The 20917-nt window shown below is 38.5% G+C and overlaps 1 protein-coding gene across 1 annotated transcript in view; it reads left to right on the forward strand.

Moving 5' to 3' along the window:
* ctnna1 (catenin (cadherin-associated protein), alpha 1) overlaps positions 1-20917 on the forward strand; it is a 105304-nt gene that overhangs the window by 14546 nt on the left and 69841 nt on the right. The window contains exons 4-7 of the mRNA XM_073067734.1: positions 10110-10276; positions 13014-13133; positions 13828-14097; positions 17862-18065. Of these exons, the coding sequence (XP_072923835.1) occupies positions 10110-10276; positions 13014-13133; positions 13828-14097; positions 17862-18065 (761 nt within the window). The remainder of the gene's footprint in view (positions 1-10109; positions 10277-13013; positions 13134-13827; positions 14098-17861; positions 18066-20917) is intronic.

Below are 20917 nucleotides of genomic sequence, written 5' to 3' on the forward strand. Positions count from 1 at the left end.
TGTTTTATTAAAGTCTGTAACAGCCCTGGTTTAGTCATTCAGATCCTCAGAAGTGTTCTTGAACACAGCCCAGTCCACTGAGTCAGGCAATCTTCCTTAGCCTCTTGCAACCACCTTGATCTCTTGAGCCTTGCTTTTTAGGTTCTGTATGTATGCAGGTAGTGGGAGTGCAGTCAAATGTTCCGACTTGCCAAAATGTGATCTTGGAAAGCAACAATAGGCATTTCTTATGGTAGTGTAGCAGTGGTCTTGTGTGGTGAGACCTCTGGTGCAACAGGTTACATGCTGGTGATAATTGGGTAGGGTTTTCTTCAAACAGACCAGGTTAAAGTGCTGATTATAATTTGAAATGTGCTGGTATGGGCTATTTCTTGTTTACAGACAGCATTGTGCAGTTTTACGAGTGCTTGCTTAGAATTGGCCACTGGTGGTATGTAAACTGATGTCAGGATCATGGATGAGAACTCCTGAGGCAAATAGAATGGTCTACATCAGTTGTACTGGGCAGATGGGGCTTGTTAACCATGGATAGTAGCTCATCTAGGAGGGGGAAAACTCCAATTTCAAACCTTCGCTGCCTTGCGGCTATACCCATTCATGGGAAAGGCTTCGGGAGTAAACCCTGAGGGAAAAATCCGGAGCCGGAGTCCCGAAGGCGGCTGACTGCTGTACCCAGCACCGGCACAGCAATGCCTGCGATGCTGGCACCAAACTGTATCAATTTTTGTCGTTCCTTTGGACCTGTCGTCAGCATGGGGGGGGGGGGGGGTCCCACTGCATGGGCAACAGATGGATCTCCATATCAACTCTGCCCTGGAGAGGCCACGACGGCTTTGACCAGAGGCGCAGTACCAATGGTCGACCACGACACCCCCCCCCCCCCCAAAAGGGGTGGTTACATGTCCTAAGGGGGCATTAGGGGAAAAAGAAGCTGTTGGGTGGTGGTCCAGATTCTTTTTGGGGGGGGGTAGGGGCAGGCTGCGAGCAGCACCCTTTCTTGAGGCACAAGACCTAACTGCCTGTGTCAACTGTCTGCTATGATCGGCATTTCAAGTTTGTGTTAATTTTTTATTTTAATATAGCCCTGTTAATGATGCATTAATATGTACGGCACAATCTCTATGAGTCTTAAGGTGGTGAAGCCTAGAATTCTAATCCTGCTAAGAAACAGAAAATATTGAGGATAAAAAGGAACATGATATCCTGTGTAACAAATGGAGCACTATACAGTTGGTCCTCCTTATCCGCGAATTCACCCAACCGCGGATTGCAAAAACCCGGAAGTGCTCTTCCAGCACTTCTTGTTCAAGCAAATACAGACTTTTTTTCTTATCATTATTCCCTAAGCAACGCAGTGTAACAACTATTTTACATAGCATTTACATTGTATTAGGTATTATAGGTATTCTAGAGATGATTTAAAGTATACGGGAGGATGTGCATGGGTTATTGTGGATCAGGATCGAAAAATTAGTTCTCTTACTAAGTAAGTCGGAACAGGTACATCCGGTATTATTAAGCGTCAGTTAGTTAAACGTTTGTCTTAGTATATAGTATATATTTTACCTTTCTATGCATATAAAATACTTAAGAACGTATGTTTCAGTGCTGGGCTCGGGAACTGTTCCCGAGTGTGAGCCAGTGACAGTCCACTTCCAAGTGTGCTCGCCACTGTGGCGGGTTGATGTGGAGGATCAAAAACTCAAAACCCCAAAACCCAATAATTAAACCACTGTGTTGCTTAGTAATAACTGTAGCTTTCATCGGGGCAGGGCCTTTCTCATTTTATCCTTTAAAATTGTTCCGCTCGTTGACCAACGTAGCCTAACACGTTTCCAATGACTGATGGCGTTTCACCTCTTTCCGATCACTATTATTTCCACTTTATTTTCAATCGTGATCGTGATTATTTTCGTGAACAGAAACACTGCGCATTCAGAGCTCTGGTGCCAGGTCCTAACGTCCACCGCACTAAGACAGGTTAAATAAGTTCTGGGGTTCCGTAGGGTCCTAAGATCCACCGTATTGAGACAGGTTGAATCGGGGACTTGAGCATCTGCGAATTTTGGTATCCACGAGAGGTCCCAGAACCAATCCCTCACGGATAAGGAGGGCAGACTGTATATGACAGGTCGCCATGTTGGTTTTGTGGCATTTATGAAAAAAGAAATTCCAAGTCTGTTTGCAATCCATTGTGTAATTCATCGCCAACATCAGGCAGCCAGAAAACCTCAGCAAGTGACTCTTTACAAGCATAACTCTTGTAATATCTGCTATCAACAAAATTAAAGCTCTTCCATTAAATAGAATATTTTGCTAGTTATGCCAAGATAATAAAGAGTTTGAATGCTTACTTGCTTCACACATTGGCTGTCAAAAGGTTGCTGCTTAAAACATTTCTTTGATCTTTTTGACACAATTTTTGCTCAGTTGACAAGAGCTTGGGAAATAAGATTGAACTTCTGCATGGAGTTGTGATATAACTGGCCGATCTGAATGACAAAATGAACATTCTAAATACGAAACTGAAGGGTGAGAATTTCAGTTTAATCCAGGCAAAAAGTGCAGTGTCCACTTTTATCAGAAAATTGGAAATTCATAAGAAAACATTGGAAGAAGAATGTTCTCCCAGTTTCCCTGCTGGAAAGTATAGCACTCTCTTTTGCAGATGATGATTTGCAAGAGTACAGTTTATACCTGCAGTCACTGAACAAGGATTTTTAGAATTGATTCAAGGAATTGAACGATCTGGAAATTCTGGATTGGGTAATTAACCCATTTCTTTGCAAGGTGGAAGAACAAGAAGAGAGCTTACAACATTTAATTATTGAAATACAGAATGGTGAAGAAGCAAAAATGCTTTTCAAAAATGTTGGCTTTTGTGGTATGTGGCTGCATTGTCATGAGAAGCTTCCTGGTCTTTGGGGAAAAGCTGAACTGCTCTTCATTACATTTCCATCCTCCTACGTTATTGAAAGAGGCTCAGTGCAGTGAACCACATACTCGCATAAACAGAAGCTGCTTGGACATGTTATATGTGGGTCTTAAGGCTTTTGCTGTCCTAACTTGAACTAGGTTTATTTCAATTCTTGCTACAAACCATCAAGTTCAAGGATGACATTGATACTGGAGCTGCTGTGCAACACACAGGTACTATGTAAGCTAGGTTTGAAGACAAAAATTAAAGCAGGATTATTTTTCTTATGTTACCATATGGTAGACATGTTTTTACATCGTGGGGGTGCAGGAAAGTATATTGTGCCTAAGAGGGGCGTTGGCAGGTATGTAGGTGCTTTAGTGGGGTGTTGGCAAGCATGAAAGTGTTTGGGGGGAGGACATTCGAGCTAAAAAAGGTTTGGAAACACTGGTCTACATTTAATCGTTAGTTCTATGTCAGAAGAGCAAGAAGTCGACATAACCCTAACGTCTATGCACTGATGAGAATTGACCAAAAAGCACACCTTTTACCGTACCAGAGTTTGCAGTTTAATCTATTCTGAAAATTGTGCAGCTTTCTTGTTGTACCATGGCATCCAGTGTATCTGCATTTAACCATTGAATGTGAGATCTGAAGATCATTATTGTAATCCATTGAGGAAAGGAGATTTACATGCTGCAGATTGCAGCAGAAGTCATTCAAAAGGAGTATATTTAAGAGGAAAATGGGTACAATTTCCTGCAGTCTGCAGAGTCGCTGATGTATGCTGGCGCCATCTTGACATAGGACAACAAAGATTGGCAATAACACACGTTCCCATAAAGAAGAGGAGGGGGGAAAGGTGGGGCCAGAAATTAGAACAGTGACTAACAAGCAAATTCAGAAATTGGAGTTGCATGGGTACCCGGGAGACCGAGTGTAGGATTCCCTAAAAGTTAACTTGCCTGTTGAGTTGGTAGTAAGGAAGGCAAATGCAATGTTAGCATTCATTTCAAGGGGGCTAGAATTTAAAAGCAGGGATGTTATGCTGAGGCTTTATAAGAAATTAGTCAGGCCACACTTGGAATATGTTAAGTAGTTTAGGGTTCCTTTTCTAAGCAAGAATGTGCTGACATTGGAGAGGGCTCAGAGAAGGTTCATAAAGAAGATCTTGAGAATGAAGGGGGTTCACAAAAATGATCTTGAGAATGAAGGGGGTTCACATGTAGCACCTGATGGCTTTAGGCCTGTGCTTGCTAAAGAAAAATGAGGGACGATCTCGTTGAAACCTGTTGAATATTGTAAGGCCTAGATAAAGCGGATATGGAAAAGATGATTCTTGTAATGAGGGAGTCTGGCACCAGAGGGTAAGGACATCACTTTAAAACAGATGAGTATTTCTTTAGCCAGAGGGTAGTGAAACTGGAGTTCATTGTGGAGGCCAAATCATTGGGTATATGTAAATTGGATATTGAAAGGTTCTTCATTAGTACCTACCAGAGGTTCCAGGGAGAAGGCGGGTGAATGGGATTGAGGGGGATAATAATCGGCCATGATGTAATGGCAGTGCAGACACAATAAGCTGAATGGTCTAATTCTGCTCCTGTATCTTCTGGTTTAATGCAGTTGGATGATACGTGGTGAAGAACATGGCTGTTTCTGAAAGTCACTGTGTTCAAAAACATTGATGTTTTTGAAAAGTCACTGGGTTAAAAAAAACTAACTGAAAAAGAATAATTTGCAATAATAATATTAATTAAAGCATAATGGTATAATGCTCAATTTGCACAATATATAAATGAGTCTAAAGCAATTTCAAGTTTCTCTGGTCATTTCTGACTAGATACTTTTCCCCATTACATGAATTATTTAATACAACTCACCAGCAGAGTTTTGTTAAGGTATTCTAGCCAGGATATGGAGAGAATTTCCTCTTGTTTATGAAACAATTGTTTGCATTCATCAAATTAAACCAGGCCCGGATTCAATGTCCTAGTCAAGACTGATTTTACAAGTCTTTTGTACTGCATAATAAGCAGATTGTTTCAGGTGTACAGTTTAGTAGCAGAAATGGGCATAGGATCATTGTTATGTTGAGCGAGTCTTTTTGCAGTAGGTTCTAATGTGTAAGTGATGTTATCTTACACCACTGTGAAAAGTGGGTGTGGATGTCTTCTGCTTTCCATAAAAGGCAAGATCAAGCTTGTGGAATTTGCAGCTGAGTCATTTCCTTACTGTAGACTTCTACTGACAAATACCCTTTCAGTGTCATTTAAAAAAAATATTTTTCTAATATTTATTAAAGAACATATTTTGATACAGTTTTTTCATTGTTTTAAATATTGTGATTAAGCAGTTTTTTATAATTTATTCCTTTATTGTGCTGTATCCAGAGATATATTTAATAAAAGTCATACTTTCCAGTAAAGTTGTTTTCAGTTGTGTGGAAAGGAAAATATTCCTTTTAAATATGGTGAAATATTTTTAATTATAGCCTTACCTGTGTTTTTATCTTTGTGCTATTTTAACTCTTTCCACTCCACTCATAATATGCAGTCTATGATGTTGAAATGAAGTTGCATCTGTGAATCAGTGTATAAATATTACAACACAATGCTGGAGGAACTCAGCAAGCCAGCCAGCATATATGGAGGGGAATAAGCAGTTGACATTTCAGGCTGAGACCCTTTATCAGGACTGGAAAGGAAGGGAACAATAGCCAGGAAAAGATGGGAGGAGGGGAAAGGAGTAGAAGCTGGCAGTTGATGGGTGGACCAGGTGAAAGTGAAGGTTCATGTTGGGGCTGTGATGAAGTAAGAAGCTGGAAAGGGATAGATGGGAGAGATGAAGGGCACAGCTGGTAGAAAACTTTTTCAGGGCACTTGGATGAGTCAGCTATTGTATGACTACAGAGATCATTTCCATTCCAATTGTTCCTGGTAGCTTCCTGCTACATGCTGTACTGTCTTTGTTTAGTTCCCTGCACCGTGTGATCTCAAAGCTAGTCACTGCTTCTAAGTATCAGTAAATTCGATAGAATTAGTTTGTTAGCTAATGTAATTTTATAGATATTTAAAGAATTTAGTGCTTTGATTATTGTGCAAAGACTTCTATAATACTAGGGTATTTATACTTATTTGGTGGGTACCTCAGGTCCAATCCTTAGTAACGTCTGCATATTTTATTACCTCTGGCAAGTTTATGCCCTTATCCCTTGTGTTTGATAAGCACTTTGTGTGAATAAATGGGGGTAGTGGGGTGAGAGGAAGGAGTGGAGAAGAGAGAGTGAGCAGTTTCAAGTTTCTGGGTGTTAAGATCTCTGAGGATCTAACCTGGTCCCAACATATCGATGTAGTTAAAGAAGGCAAGACAGCAGCTATACTTCATTAGGAGTTTGAAGAGATTTGGTATGTCAAAAAATACACTCAAAAACTTCTATAGATGTACCATGGAGAGCATTCTGACAGGCTGCATTACTGTCTGGTATGGGTGGGAGGGGGGGCTACTGCAGAGGGTTGTAAATATAGTCGGCTCCATCTTGGGTACTAGGCTACAAAATACCCAGGACATCTTCAAGGAGCGGTGTCTCAGAAAGGCAGCGTCCATTATTAAGGACCTCCAGCACCCAGGGCATGCCCTTTTCTCACTGTTACCATCAGGTAGGAGGTACAGAAGCCTGAAGGCACACACTCAGCAATTCACGAACAGCTTCTTCCCCTCTGCCATCCAATTCCTAAGTGGATATTTTTAATATATATTGTTTTTGCACGATTTTTAATCTATTCAATATACATATACTGTAATTAATTTACTTTATTATTATTTTATTTTGTTTTTTTCTTTTATGTTATATATTGCATTGAACTGCTGCTGCTAAGTTAACAAATTTCATGACACATGCCAGTGATAATAAACCTGATTCTGAGTTAGTTGAAGGTTCTGAAGATGGAAGAGTCAGATCATTCAGAGCATCGGAGTCGAAAGTATATAGTAGCAAATAATTCAGGTCCACTGTAGTAGACCACAATTCAATGTAACTTAACTGTTTCACCTCTTACGAGCTTTTCTTTAACTATTTTTGAATAAAATTTGTTCTAACTATAAATCCTACTTCTAAATGCTTCAGCCAGTGGAAAAGAAATCATGTATCCTGATAGGCACTATAAAAATTTAGTGCATTTCATTGACATCACCTGTCGTCCTTGTAAACTTGATACACAGCACCTAGTGTGTTTGATCTCACCTTATATGACCAACCTGCCCCCTCAAATCAATTTGAACTTTTTTTTTGCACTCACAAATTGCTGCTTCTTGTGAAATGTATGGAATTAAGGGTTGCTTAATCTACATTCCACACCAAGATTTTGCCACCAAAATGTTGGTACTTAAATTCTGTTGAATAATGTCTTTTATGTTCCATCTCATTAATAAGGCCTACTGAAAGTCCAAATTTACCAGTCAGCTGGTTATAGCCTCTGTTGTAACAAAATTGTCAAACATGAGATCTTTTTCAGAAATGGTTTTCGTTGTTCTCCATTATTTTCCAAGTACCTTGTAACAACTTCCTTAAAATACACTCCAGCACTTTTTCTATGACTGATATTAAACTAATTAGTCTGTAGCTTCCAGTTTTCTGTAAGTAGTTGAGTAACATTTGATAACTTTGTCTATGGGATCTTGATAAAATCTGTGGAGTTTTGGATGATGATGGTGCATCTATTTTCTCTATAACTACCACCTTCAGAACTCAAATATGTAAGTCATGGAACAAAAACTTAATAAAATTTGTATTAATTTCACCAGTGCTAATTTCTTGGAGCTTATTTCTGCTGAGCCCTTAATCCACGATATTTCTTTAAAGTTTTCAGTGAAAATGATTCAAAATATTTGAATTTATCTGTCAGTTCTCTTTTCTCTAATATGATTTCTGCTGTCCGTAAAGAGAACTGCATTAACTTTAGCTTTTCCCCCCCTTTTTTCACATCTATAGATGTTACGCTTATGTTCTCCATTATCAATGTCTTGGGCTTTCTTTGCTAAAATAATAACACAAGTTATTAGACTTTCATTCAATACAGACCACACATTGCATACATCTGGAGATAATCTTCTAAAAATAGATTAGAGTAAAACAGTCTTCTAAGGAAACTACATTAATTGAGACCATTTATTTTAGCACTTTGAATTTTTTCAGTGTTGGAACCATTTTGCAAATGTGCTGTATGAAATTCAGAAATTTAGTACAAGAGTGGGTCTAGAGGTTACAGTATAGCATATGTTAGCTAGGGAGGAAAATGCAGTGAAAATCAAAAAACAGATTTTGGAAATTTAAAATTAAAATAGAAAATTATGGAACTATTCAGGAGGTGAGGCTGCATCTCTGAGGAGAGAAATGGTTAACATTTTGGCTTTGCCAGAACTGGAAAGGAGACAAAAAGTTTGTTAAGCTAGAGTGAATGTGAGATGCCTCTGAAAGGTTAAAACTAGGATGTTGATTAGCTGTAAAAAGGGTAGGAAGAGAACATAGAGCAGAGACAAAATTACTTAAAGTATTAGGATTCAATATGGAATGCAGAAGCTGCACCATGCTCCAAACAGGAAATGTGTTGTTTGCAAGATTGTGGACTCAATAGCACAGGAGGCCACAAACCAATAGGGGAATGAAAGTGCAAACACGGGGAAATCTGCAGATGCTGGAAATTCAAACAACACGCACAAAATGCTGGTGGAACACAGCAGGCCAGGCAGCATCAATAAGGAGAAGCACTGTCGACGTTTCGGGCCGAGACCTTTCGTCAGGACTTTGTTGGCTGATCATCCAACTCAGAACCCTGTACCTGCCTTCTCTCCATACCCCCGATCCCTTTAGCCACAAGGGCCATATCTAACTCCCTCTTAAATATAGCCAATGAATTGGCCTCAACTGTTTCCTGTGGCAGAGAATTCCACAGATTCACCACTCTCTGTGTGAAGAAGTTTATCCTCATCTCGGTCCTAAAAGGCTTCCCCTTTATCCTTAAACTGTGACCCCTCGTTCTGGACTTCCCCAGCATCGGTATTAATATTAACAGGAGGCTTGGGGTTACCCATTTGGACTGAGTACATGTTCCTCAAAGTGATCACCCAATTTCTATTTAATTTCTCTACTGTAGAGGAAACCACATGTGGAACATTGAATGTGGTATACTAGATTGGAAGAAGTATGTGAATTGCAGCTGGATGAAAAGCCGATCAAGTTTAATATGGAGAAATAAGAAAATAAATTTTTGTTGAAAGATTGACAATGCATGATATTTAAAAAAAAATCTCAAAGGAGAACAGGTACAGAGGATGAGATATTTATGCATAACTCATTGAAAGTGGAAGGGCAGGTTGAGCAAATGGTTAATAATGCATATGTAGCTTGAGGCGCTGTTAATAAGAGATGTAAAATAAAAACAATGAAGATTTGGTGAACTGTTATAAAGGACTGGTCCAGCCTTAGCTAGAGAATTGTTTTCAGTTCTGGTAGCCAGTGAAGGAATCAGAGAGTCCTGACATTGTAGAATGGCTCTTGGGTTAAGGGGTTACTATATGAAAGTAGATTAGAGCAGGTTAGTTTTGTTTTCCTTGGAGAAGACAAGGTTGTGGGTCTGTAGTGGTGCATAGTGACATGCTGCCCCATAGCTGCTGAGGATAAGAGGTTAGAGATATAAAATAAAAGAAAATAAAGATGGATGTCAGGCAACATGTTTTAGCAGAGCGTGGTTGGAATTGGGAAGGCTCTGCCTGCAGATTTAGTGCTTTCACGAGGTTTTCATGAGGGAGCTAGATAAATACCTGCAATGTATGGTCAGGTCTCTACAAAAAGGGTAATTGGGTGGAACTAGAGCACTGCGTTGGTAGAGAACCAGGGGGGATGTAATGGGCTGAATGGTGACTAATTAAGCTGTGATTCTAAATTGTTTGGATACACATGAAAATATCTTGTACTAGATCAGATTTGAAGTTTAGGGTGAATGTTTTGATTAATTTGCACACAAGATCCCACAAATCCTATTCCTCCTCCTAATCATACTTGGCATAATTGGTTATAAGTTTGAAACTTGATTTTATTTTCTGTTTACAAAATGTGGTAGAGTAACTTATAGCAATATTTGTATTAATAATCCAATTTCCAACTTTTTCCCCTTTCAACTTAATGAAAATGCAGGTGAAACAATGAGGGGTGCTTCCTCTGAATTTGCGGAGGATCCTTGTTCCGCCATGAAGCGAGGCAACATGGTTCGAGCTGCACGAGCATTGCTGTCTGCAGTTACTCGCCTTCTTATCCTGGCTGACATGGCAGATGTTTACAAACTACTTGTACAACTGAAAGTTGTAAGTTCTGTGCTGGACTTTTCCTTAATCAGAACTGTTGATCTTGATTTAAAATTTGTATTGTTGTTTTCAATACTTACCTAAAGTGGTAATGTGGCCGCTGTTCTGACGTAACTTTTGGTAGTGGAAAAATAATACAGTATGGAACACTTGAGAGATACCAAATTTCAGCTGATCAGTAGTAAAAGTTTTTCAACAGGTTAGTCTTGAGTAACAGGTTAGCCTAATTCATGAAAATATTTGTTTTTGTTCAATTTGCTTTTTACATTCAAAGCATTGGATGTGTCCTGGGTTCTTACTTCAAACACCAATGTTTGTATCCAATCTGGAGGTTAAAGCTAAAATTTTAATTCTTAGATTCTAAAGTACATAGAATGAAACTGACCAAGCAAAGCTTCCCCAACTATTTGAAAACTCTTCTGAGAAGTTTGCACATAACCCTATGTTTAGAGTTGTGGACTCTTAATTATACAGCACATATCCAGGTCCATGCTGATTAATTCCTTTTGTACCATCCATTTACCTACCAGCTTTTGCTCCTTGACCTTCTATGTGGTGTATTACTGTTGTGTAACTACTTGCCTCCGCTGATCCTTCTGGTTGGAAAAAGTTCTTTTTCAGGCTTTACATTTCTAATCTCTTACCTTAAACCCATGTCCTTGAGTTTTAGACTGCTATGGGGAAAAGAATCCTATTCATCCTTTACACTATTTAAATTTGAATACTTCTGGCAGGTCCCCTTTATCCTTCTCTGCTCTAAAGAATATAAATCTAGTCAACCCAGTTCCTCCTCAGACACAAATACTTCATGCTAGGCAATATGCTGCTAAATTTCATTTGCACACTTTCCAGTGCAATCGTGTGACATTTGGTGCTTCAGTTGTGGCTAATGCTTGTGCTGCTACCTCTGGGATTGTATGCCAAAGGTCCTTCTGTTTCTTGATACATTCAGAAGTCTGTGTCATTCTGTGTATTCTAACCTTATTAATCCTCCTAAAATAGATCACTTTGCATTTAGGAGTAAATTTAATTTGCAATTCACTCCACATCTTGCCAGTTGATCAATATAATCCAGTAAACCAAGACTATTTTCCTTATTATCAATGCCACCAACAGTTTTCATATCATCTGAGAACCAACTAATACTACTGCTTGTGTAACAAACATCAAGGTTTCCAGCATGGATCTCTGTGGAACACCACTGATCATAGGCATTCAATCACAAAATTTACTCTCCACCTTCGCTTCCTGCCTGATATGATGGAACCAATTTTGGATCAAATTTGCCAAATTGTTTTGGATTTCACAGATTGTACCTTTTTAGGCCAATTTCCCATGTGGGACTTAATTAAAGACCGGGCTGAAATACATGCAGACTGCATCAACTACAGTGTTCTCATCAATACATTTTATTGGCGATACAAAAAAAATTCATTAATTTTGTTTAAACAGGATATGTGATTCTTCTAAACTTGCATAGAAGTTAGAGTAACACTATTACAGCACCAGTCACCCCAAAACCAATTCCTCCACTGTCAGTAAGGAGATTATATGTTCTCTCCATGACTGTGGATTCCTCCGGGTACTCCACTTTCCTCCCACATTGTAAAAAATTGCAGGTTAGTAGATTAGTTGGTCACATTTGTGTAATTGGGGAGGGCAGTATTGTTAGGTTGGAAGGGCCTGTTACTGTGGCGTAAATACAAATAACATCTTTTAAAAAAAATATTAGTGTATTAGGCATTGAAAGGGTTATTGTAGAAACATTAGCCCATCTGTGGGCTGGGTAATTCTATACAAGATTATTTAAATGTACTGATTGCGAAAAATGTTTGACTTCAGTCTTCAATGCCATGTTTCTGTATAGTTTATATTTTTTTGGAGGGGGAATGATTAGCAAATTCAAGTGATTTTTACACAGAGCATGAAAATTACAAAATCTTCTTGCGTGACCTAGTACTTTGTAGATAATCTTGTGCTCCTTGATATGGTTATTTATAAATCTGATTTACATTAGCTAATTTTTTCATTATTCTGACGGTTGTAATACTAAACATTGGAAGGGAGGGTAAGATTAGGGAATTTTTTTTGGTGTTAAGTCACATGTAGTTCAATTTCCAATAGTCATAAGACATTCATTGCTGTCATATCAATGGAAAGATTCCTTGAGTGTTGTTGTATAAAAGTGTGTTCTACTGTGTCTGTTCAGCTTTTGCTGTGTTGTGTTTGTGAAAGAACTGACTGCAAAAGGAATTATAAACCTGATAATCTATTGGGTTGGAAGGACGAGTTGAGAGAATATTTAAAGGCACTGAGTGAACAAGTGTCATATGTCAACATTTTATTTCTCCTATGTTAACTTTGTTGCACTAAAATTACAATCAACAAATTTTGAATCAGTAGAAGATGACACCTTACACCCAGCCAGTCTGCAGGTAGTATGGTACCTCCTCGGTACCATCTAGCTCCACTGAGGAGAGTTTGTGTGACTTTAATGCTCATTGATTCATCAATTTATTGCCGGGCATCAGGAAAGTTCAGTAACTGAGAATTGGGGAATTATGAGATATGTGGGGCAGACAACCAGGGAAGGATGGTACTCTGTGAATGATCTTAGTTTGCACAAGATTCTTGAGCATGATTAATCCAGTGTATGGAATTTCTTGTCTAGCGATTTTTGTACTGCATTGATTTATTTTGATTTCTAGATGTATAGGTAATGGGTTTGGTTTTCTAGGTTGAAGAAACCCTTGTAAAAGTACGGAATGCTAACAGTGAGCAAGAGCTTGGAATACAGTTTAAGGCATTGAAACCAGAGGTGGACAAACTGAATCTAATGGCAGCTAAAAGACAGCAAGTATGAACCTATATTTTTGAGTTTTAGTAATAATGATTTGTATGAATAAGCAATGGATTTAAAGAACATTTCTTTCCTTCAGCCCAGGTGAGAGGATTGTAAACCAGTTGTATTAAGTAGTTTAGTAATGTAGATGTATGGTCAAGATATTGCTAATGCTCTCTGCTCTCTTTTAGTATTTCTATTTGCTTTTTTTTGGGGGGGGAGTTCTTAATTTTGGTTTGATTATAATTTTGAAACACGTATGTTTTATTATAACAATTTTAACAAAGAAAACAAGTTTGTAACTCATTAACATTTTTTTCAGGTAGTTTTTAAATCTGTGACTGTTTATCTCAACTATATGCTGTTATGTTATTGATTAAACTCTTATGAAATTTGCTTGAGTGTTCAGTTTATTGATAATTTAGTAGAAAGGTAGCAAAGCCAGCCATCTGAAGCAAGTTTAATGCTGGGTGAGAGCAGCTGAAACGTGTTGTATATCATCATAAACAATACTAATGCCAACAGAAAACAGCACAGACTATTCTACCTTTAGATCTATGTGATATAACAAGAACTTGATTGTCCATAGTAGAAAATAATGAAAATTAAAATATTAATGTAAATTTAATAACACATCACAGCCATATTTATTTATACACAAAGCAACCATGGGACAAGATTAAATAAATATTTGTATGGTATTTTAAAGGAATTGAAGGATATTCATCATAGAGACCAAATGGCTGCTGCACGAGGAGTTCTGCAGAAAAATATCCCTATGCTGTACACTGCTTCACAGGCTTGTCTTCAGCACCCAGATGTGGCTGCTTACAAAGCCAACCGGGATTTAATCTATAAGCAGTTGACACAAGCAGTTACTGGGATTTCAAATGCAGCCCAAGCAACTGCATCAGAGGATGTCAACCTAAGTCAGCAAAGCAGTGCTGGAGAGCTGGCAGATGCTCTGAATCGATTTGATGTAAGTACATATCTATTCTCTTTAAGTAGATGCTGATCTTTAGAATTAAGCAAGTCCATTATGATAACCCAGTTATGTGAGAGGTCTTTATGGCTTGTGCAGGATCATATGAACTTGTTTGTGCTCATTGGCAGGCAAAACTAAACAATGGGTTGTCCAGCACAATGTTCAGCCAATTCTACAAGATGACTTGCAGGCGGATGCTGGTCATTTTAAAGTCAGGCTGATCTATTTTAAACTTGAGTTCAATTTCTGGTTATAACATCCAGCTACAAAAAGACCACTTAATGATTGGTAAACTTAGATTAATTAGAGCTACTATTCAGACTTGGGGAAAATTCAGTTCTTTGCATCTGGAACATGTTGAGCTGCTGAGTAAAATAATTAATTTTATTATCAAACTCCCTCTGAATAACACCACTTTAAACTTGCCAAATTACTCATTCACAAAGACCACTCTTCGCTGCACCAAAAATGCATTGTCCTACTGATTTTACCTCTCTTATGTCAAGCTATTATACTGGCGGCTATATTTGTTATTGAGGACTTTGTATACTCCTGAGCATGGCAAAGCTTTCAAAATAGTTTAGAATAGGATTTAGTTTTTCTGGAGTCTTGGATAGTAAGCAATGCGTTATAGAAAATTTTAAGAATAGTTTTATTTTAAAAAAGGCCAAACTGTCAATTTTACTTTTCACTTATTTGCTGAATAGATCATTTAACATGACTGTTAGGTCCTTTGGGCTTGTACTGATCTATGCCGTTCCAGATGCCCATCCAAGCTCGTCCCATTTTCTTGTGTTCAGCACATATCCCTCTAAACCTTTCCTATCCATATACCTGTCCAAGTGTGAAGCTAAGTACATACTAATGCCATACAAAAGTTTGCTGATGATGCCATTGTTGTTGGCTGAATCAAAGATGGTGACAAATCAGCTTATAGGAGGAAGATTGAAAATCTAATTGAATGGTGCCATAACAGCATCCTCTCACTCAATATCAGCAAAACCAGAGAGCTGGTTATTGACTACAGGAGGAGGAAACCTGATGTTCATGAGCCAAGTCCTGATAGGGAGATCAGAGGGTCAGTAACCTTAAGCTCCTTGGCATTATCATTTCACAGGTTCTGTCCAGGGTTCAATATGTAAGTGCCATTACAAAGAAGGCACGGCAGTGGTTCTACTTTCCATAAGATCATAAGACATAGGAACAAAATTTGGCCATTTGGCTTGTCGGATTTGCTCCGTTACTCCATCATGGCTGATTTATTATCCCTCTCAGCCCCATTCTCCTGTCTTTCCCCTAGTAACCTTTGGCACCCTGGCTAGTCAAGAACCTATTAACCTCTAAATGTGATCAATGACTAAGTCTCCGCAGCTGTCTATGGCAATGAATTCTACAGATTCACCACTCTCTGTGTAAAGAAATTTCTCCTCATTTTCTGTTCTAGCTGGATCTCATTCTATTCTGAGGCTGTACCCTCTGGCCCTAGACTCGCCCACTGTAGGAAACACCCTTTAGTGCTGACTCACTGCTTCCTCAATACTTCTCCCCCCCGCCCCATGTATTTTCATATTGTCCACAAACCTGGTCTATCCTGACTGTTTTTCCTCAGTTACAACAAATTTCTCAAGCAAGACTTTTCCTTAAAGAGACGATGTTGACTTTGGTCTATTTGCCTCTAAGTATCCCAGAACCTCATCCTTAATAATGGACTCCAGCGTCCTCCTAATTAATGAGATCAGGCTAACTGGCTTATAATTTCCTTTCTTCTGCCTTCCTCCCTTCTTAAAGAAGACATTTTCAGTCCTCCAGAACCATTCCAGTACTGAGTTATTCTTGAAAGATCTTTACTCGTGCCTCCACAATCTATTCAGCTACCACTTTCAGAACCTTGGAGTGTAGTCCATCTGGTTATGGTGATTTATGTACCTTCAGACCGTTTGGCTTCCTGAGCACCTTATCCTTAGTAATAGCAACTGCACTCTCTTCTGCCTCTGATACTTGAATTTCTGGCATACTGCTAGTGTCTTCACAGTGAAGAATGACACAAAATGCTTTTTAAATTTGTAGGCCATTTCATTGACTCTCATTACTACCTCTCCAGCGTCACAGCCTGTTATGGAATTACTAATATCCTTGAACGGAAAAGCCTGGAAAAAGTAATAGACTCAGCCCAGTCTATCACAGACAAAGCCCTTCCCACCATTGAACACAAACATTGCTGTTGCAGGATATAATCTATCATCAACGACTCCCACCATCTGAGTCATGCTCTCTTCTCACTGTTGCCATCATGAAGCATGTGCAGGACTCCATGATTTCACACCATCTGGTTCATGAACAGCTATTACCCCTCAACCATCAAGCTCCTGAACCAGAATGGATAACTTCACTTACTCCAACACTTAGATTCCAAGTGATTCTACAATCTATGGACCCATTTTCTAGGAGTCTAGAGCTTTTGTTCTCAGTATTATCTATTATTTTTTTATTATTATTATTTTGTTTGCACAATTTGGTGTCTTTTGAATATTGGTTGTTTGTCCATCTTTGTGTGTAGTTTTTCATTGATTCCACTGAACATTCCTAGGCTGTTTCAATGACTCTGTGGTTTGATGTTTTATATTGTGTTTTTCCCCTTATTTTTGCTGTTTGCATGATTTGTTTGTTTTTCTTGCGTGTTGGATGTTTGATATTTTCTTTGAACGGGCTCATTGTGTTTTTGTTTTATGGCTGTCTGGAAAGACAAATTTCAGGGTTGTATACTGCATACATACTTTGATAGTAAATGTACTTTAGATCTTTGTTTCTTTGTATTCCTTGTGAATGCCTGCAAGAAAATGCATCTCAGTAGTATATGATAATATATGTACTTTGATTATAAATTTAGTTTCATATTTGAACATTAAATGTTATTAATGTATCTGCTGCCACAATATCCTCTGGCAGCTCATTTAATATATGCTGGGTTCTTCATGTGAATGTTGCCCCTCAGGTTTCTATTAACTCTTACCTTAAGCTAATCCCCAGCTTCTTGATTCCCCAGCTGTAGGGGAAAAAGACCCTCTCTAACATAGTCTGCTGTGATGGCAACATCCTGTAAATCTTTTTTGCATTCTTTTCAGAATAATGGTATCCTTCCTACAGCAGGCCTACCAAAACTCAATACCATACTACATATATGTCCACACCAATGCCGTGCACAGCTGCAGTATAAACTCCCATAATTTGCATGGCTCAATGCGATAAGTATTTCAGAGATGCTTAGAATGTAACCTCCAGGATCTGATTCATCATGCTACTTGTTGTGAGACTTGCATTCTATCATTGTTCTGTAAAGTTGCAGTTGTAGACAGTGTCATTGCTTGTTAAAAATTGAATTGGTAAATGAAGATTTATTAATTTAGGTGATTTTGAGCATGTGCAAGTCATTGAACCTATATCTTAATGTGTGTTCCTCGACTTCAAAGATTCGTGAGGACAGTTCAGCCAAATTGAAGCTTGCAGATGGGTGGCATACTATGTTAATACTGAGATAAAGGATAGAGAACTGTTCTACAGATGTGTGCTGGTGCTTTTCAAATGCGAATATTGCCTACATTTTATGAGATGCATTGTTAGAATTCATTCATTTCTTCCTTCTTTACAATTGCATGATACACTTTTAGTGCAAACGTAGTGAAATTTGTTGTTTTGTAACTTGCATTTTCTGACATTTTTTCAAAAAAGATTAAATAAATCATTTATTTTTGCTCCTAAAGAAACAAATAATTGTGGATCCATTGAGCTTCAGTGAGGAACGCTTCAGGCCATCTCTGGAAGAACGACTTGAGAGTATCATTAGTGGAGCTGCACTGATGGCAGATTCTTCTTGCACACGTGATGATCGACGTGAGCGCATTGTGGCTGAATGTAATGCCGTACGACAGGCCTTGCAGGATCTACTTTCTGAATATATGGGCAATGTAAGTCAAATGGAATTCCATTTCAATATGTTACTGTTTTCAGATTGGTTTTTTTATACTTGCTACAGCTTTTTCCAAAATGTACAACAGAATATTAGGAGCCTGGGAATCCAGTTAATTCATCGTGCAGAATCCAGCTTGGAAGTTATAGCTCTTAAAGTATGGAGTCGTAATGGGAATAAAATTGTTGGTGTTGTTGAAACTAGCGGTGACTTTTTGGCCATAATCAGTGGAGTCATTATTTTGGATAATGTTGGAGTAAAATAATGATCGATGAAACGCAGAATGCAGCAGCTTCTGACAAAGCCATGAACACATATTGAAAATGTAGTCTGATCATGTTGTTCCCATAATTCCCTGCTCCTTTTCAAGATGAATTGTAGTTTTAAGCCAGCCAATTCAGAATTACTGAAGTTCTACTTTTTATATATATTCTTTATAATAGTAAATTTTAATTTTTTTTGACTGAGCTAACTGTTTTCTGAGCCATTTTTATCCTGATCAACCTTCCTGTGAGAAAAACAAAACTTTCTGGATACAATTTACAATGGAATTGTTTTTTTTTCAATGCTTGATATCTTAACTGGTATTTTTATCCATTTGTGTGCTTCCTGTTTTTTTTTTTTATTAGTCTCCTAATACTAGCCTGGCTAGCACTTGGTTTGCTCCCTGTATGAATTCTGCACTCTGGCTGCTCGGCTAGTTTTGTATCATAAATCTTCCAAAGCAGTTTTCCTGATGACAGCTTGCATCTGGAAAGAAGAAACTCACATTAGAACTTCATTGCTAACCCTTTGGAATTGACTGGAAAATATCAGCAATAATCGAAGGACTCATTTCTGTTAAACTATACAAATGTAGTATACTTAAATGAAATCTTGTATAATCCCAGTGAACTGTATATTGAAATTAAATCATGAGGAAATCTGCAGATGCTGGAAATTGAAGCAACACACACAAAATGCTGGTGGAACGCAGCAGGCCAGGCAGCACCTATAGAAAGAAGCACAGTTGACGTTTCAGGCCGAGACGTCGACTGTGCTTCTTCCTATAGGTGCTGCCTGGCCTGTTGCGTTCCACCAGCATTTTGTGTGTTTTTATTGAAATTAAAGGTGGTTGTGTTATGATCTGAAGTATAGTGCAAACATCTGCTGGCATACCTTTTCTTATAAATGTTACCATGCAGTTAAGTTGCTTTGTCTTCACATGCAATTTAACACTAGTAATAACACCAATGAATTACTAAACTGAGGAACAGAAGGTAACCTCTATGGCATCCTTCAGTTGCTTGGTGTGGAAGGCAAATTTCTTTAATGCAAGAGCAGGAAACAGTGATGGCCCTTAAGCTACATCTACACTAGACTGGATAATTTTGAAAATGCTGGTTTCACGTAAAAACGATAAGCGTCCATACCAAGCGTTTTTGAAAATATCTCTGTCCACATTGAAACGGAGATTTCGGCGAATCTCCTTCTACTGCGCATGCACAGGACACATCTGCCGAAACCAAACGACATGTTTGGTGTCAAATCTCCCTGTGAAAGTGCGCATTTGTGCAGTTACAGACTAGAAAAACTTAAATAATGGATAGCTGTTGACTCTCGCGCAGGAGGACTTAACACTAAAAAAAAAACAAATACTGGAGTGTATGGAGGCAACTGACAGGGAGTTCACGGACAGTATGACCCGGCTGACGATGAACATTGAAAAACTGACCAACTCTTGCATTAATAAAGCACCTTGTTAAGTGTATAAAACATGTCTGCATCAGTGTTATCTTGTATTTCCATACAATGTTACAGTAGGCTGTTACACATCTATTGTCAGAGAACTACTTGCATAAGTACCTTCATACAAGCAAGAGCAGAAAACAGGGCAAAGAGAGTATACTTATTTATTCAGTAAGTTATGGGTCAAAGTATTTGGTGAGTACATTTCTAACTCTTCTGGCTTCAGTCTCGTTGCCGTCTGTTCTGAAATTGTTAAGTTGCATTTAAGAAAACAATAAAATAGCGCGCTGCCGCCAGTATCTGTTCCGGCACGTCATGACAGTGTTTTTAGATTTCTCTGGTTACCCCATCCACACTGCTCCGACCAATCTGGCGTTTTCAAAATTGCACACCCTGGAGGGCGTTTTAGTAAAGCTCAATTTTCGGTGGACTAAAATGCCGTTTTAGTGTGGACGAAGGATCAAAACGAAGGGAAAAAGCTTCGGTTACGAATTTATCTGGTAGTGTGGACGTAGCCTTAGTCTCCAAGACAACATTGATTGAGGCAGTATGAACAGCAAATGTCAGAGGCAGTGGGTGGATCAAGTACCATCAGTGGAAAGAGAAACCTGGGAAGGTGCAAAAACCTGTTAGCTTTAAGTTGTAGGTAGGTTGGAGGATGGATGTATAGGACAAAGGGCATAATTTGAGGCAGGACTACTGAAGTGAATACTTTGTTTTTGAAGCTACTGTGTTCATAGATTAGTGAGGGAAATTAGAAAAACAAAAGAACAAGTAAAAACTTGAGCTTTGTTGGAACAGTGCAAGCCAAGTGAAGGTAAGAGTGGGACAGAGAACTAAAGTAGCAGTGAAGGGTCTTGGCATACCTGTCTATTTTAATTGTAACGTAGTCAGCTCCAGAACTCATCAAATTTCAGGCTTGTATACCTCATAATTGTGGAGCTGAAGTTGTACTATGCATATTGTCATTGCGTCCTGTTAGTTTAATTGATTATGAAAAGCATTACTGCAAAGAAATCTCTTGCTCCTTACTATCTGTCCAGTAAACCATGCTGATTGGATTGATTATTAAGAAATCAAAACTAACACTGGTTTAAATCTTGCTTCAAGAATTATTCATTA

This window comes from Hemitrygon akajei, chromosome 15 (assembly GCF_048418815.1).
Source record: "Hemitrygon akajei chromosome 15, sHemAka1.3, whole genome shotgun sequence".
NCBI classification, from domain to species: domain Eukaryota; kingdom Metazoa; phylum Chordata; class Chondrichthyes; order Myliobatiformes; family Dasyatidae; genus Hemitrygon; species Hemitrygon akajei.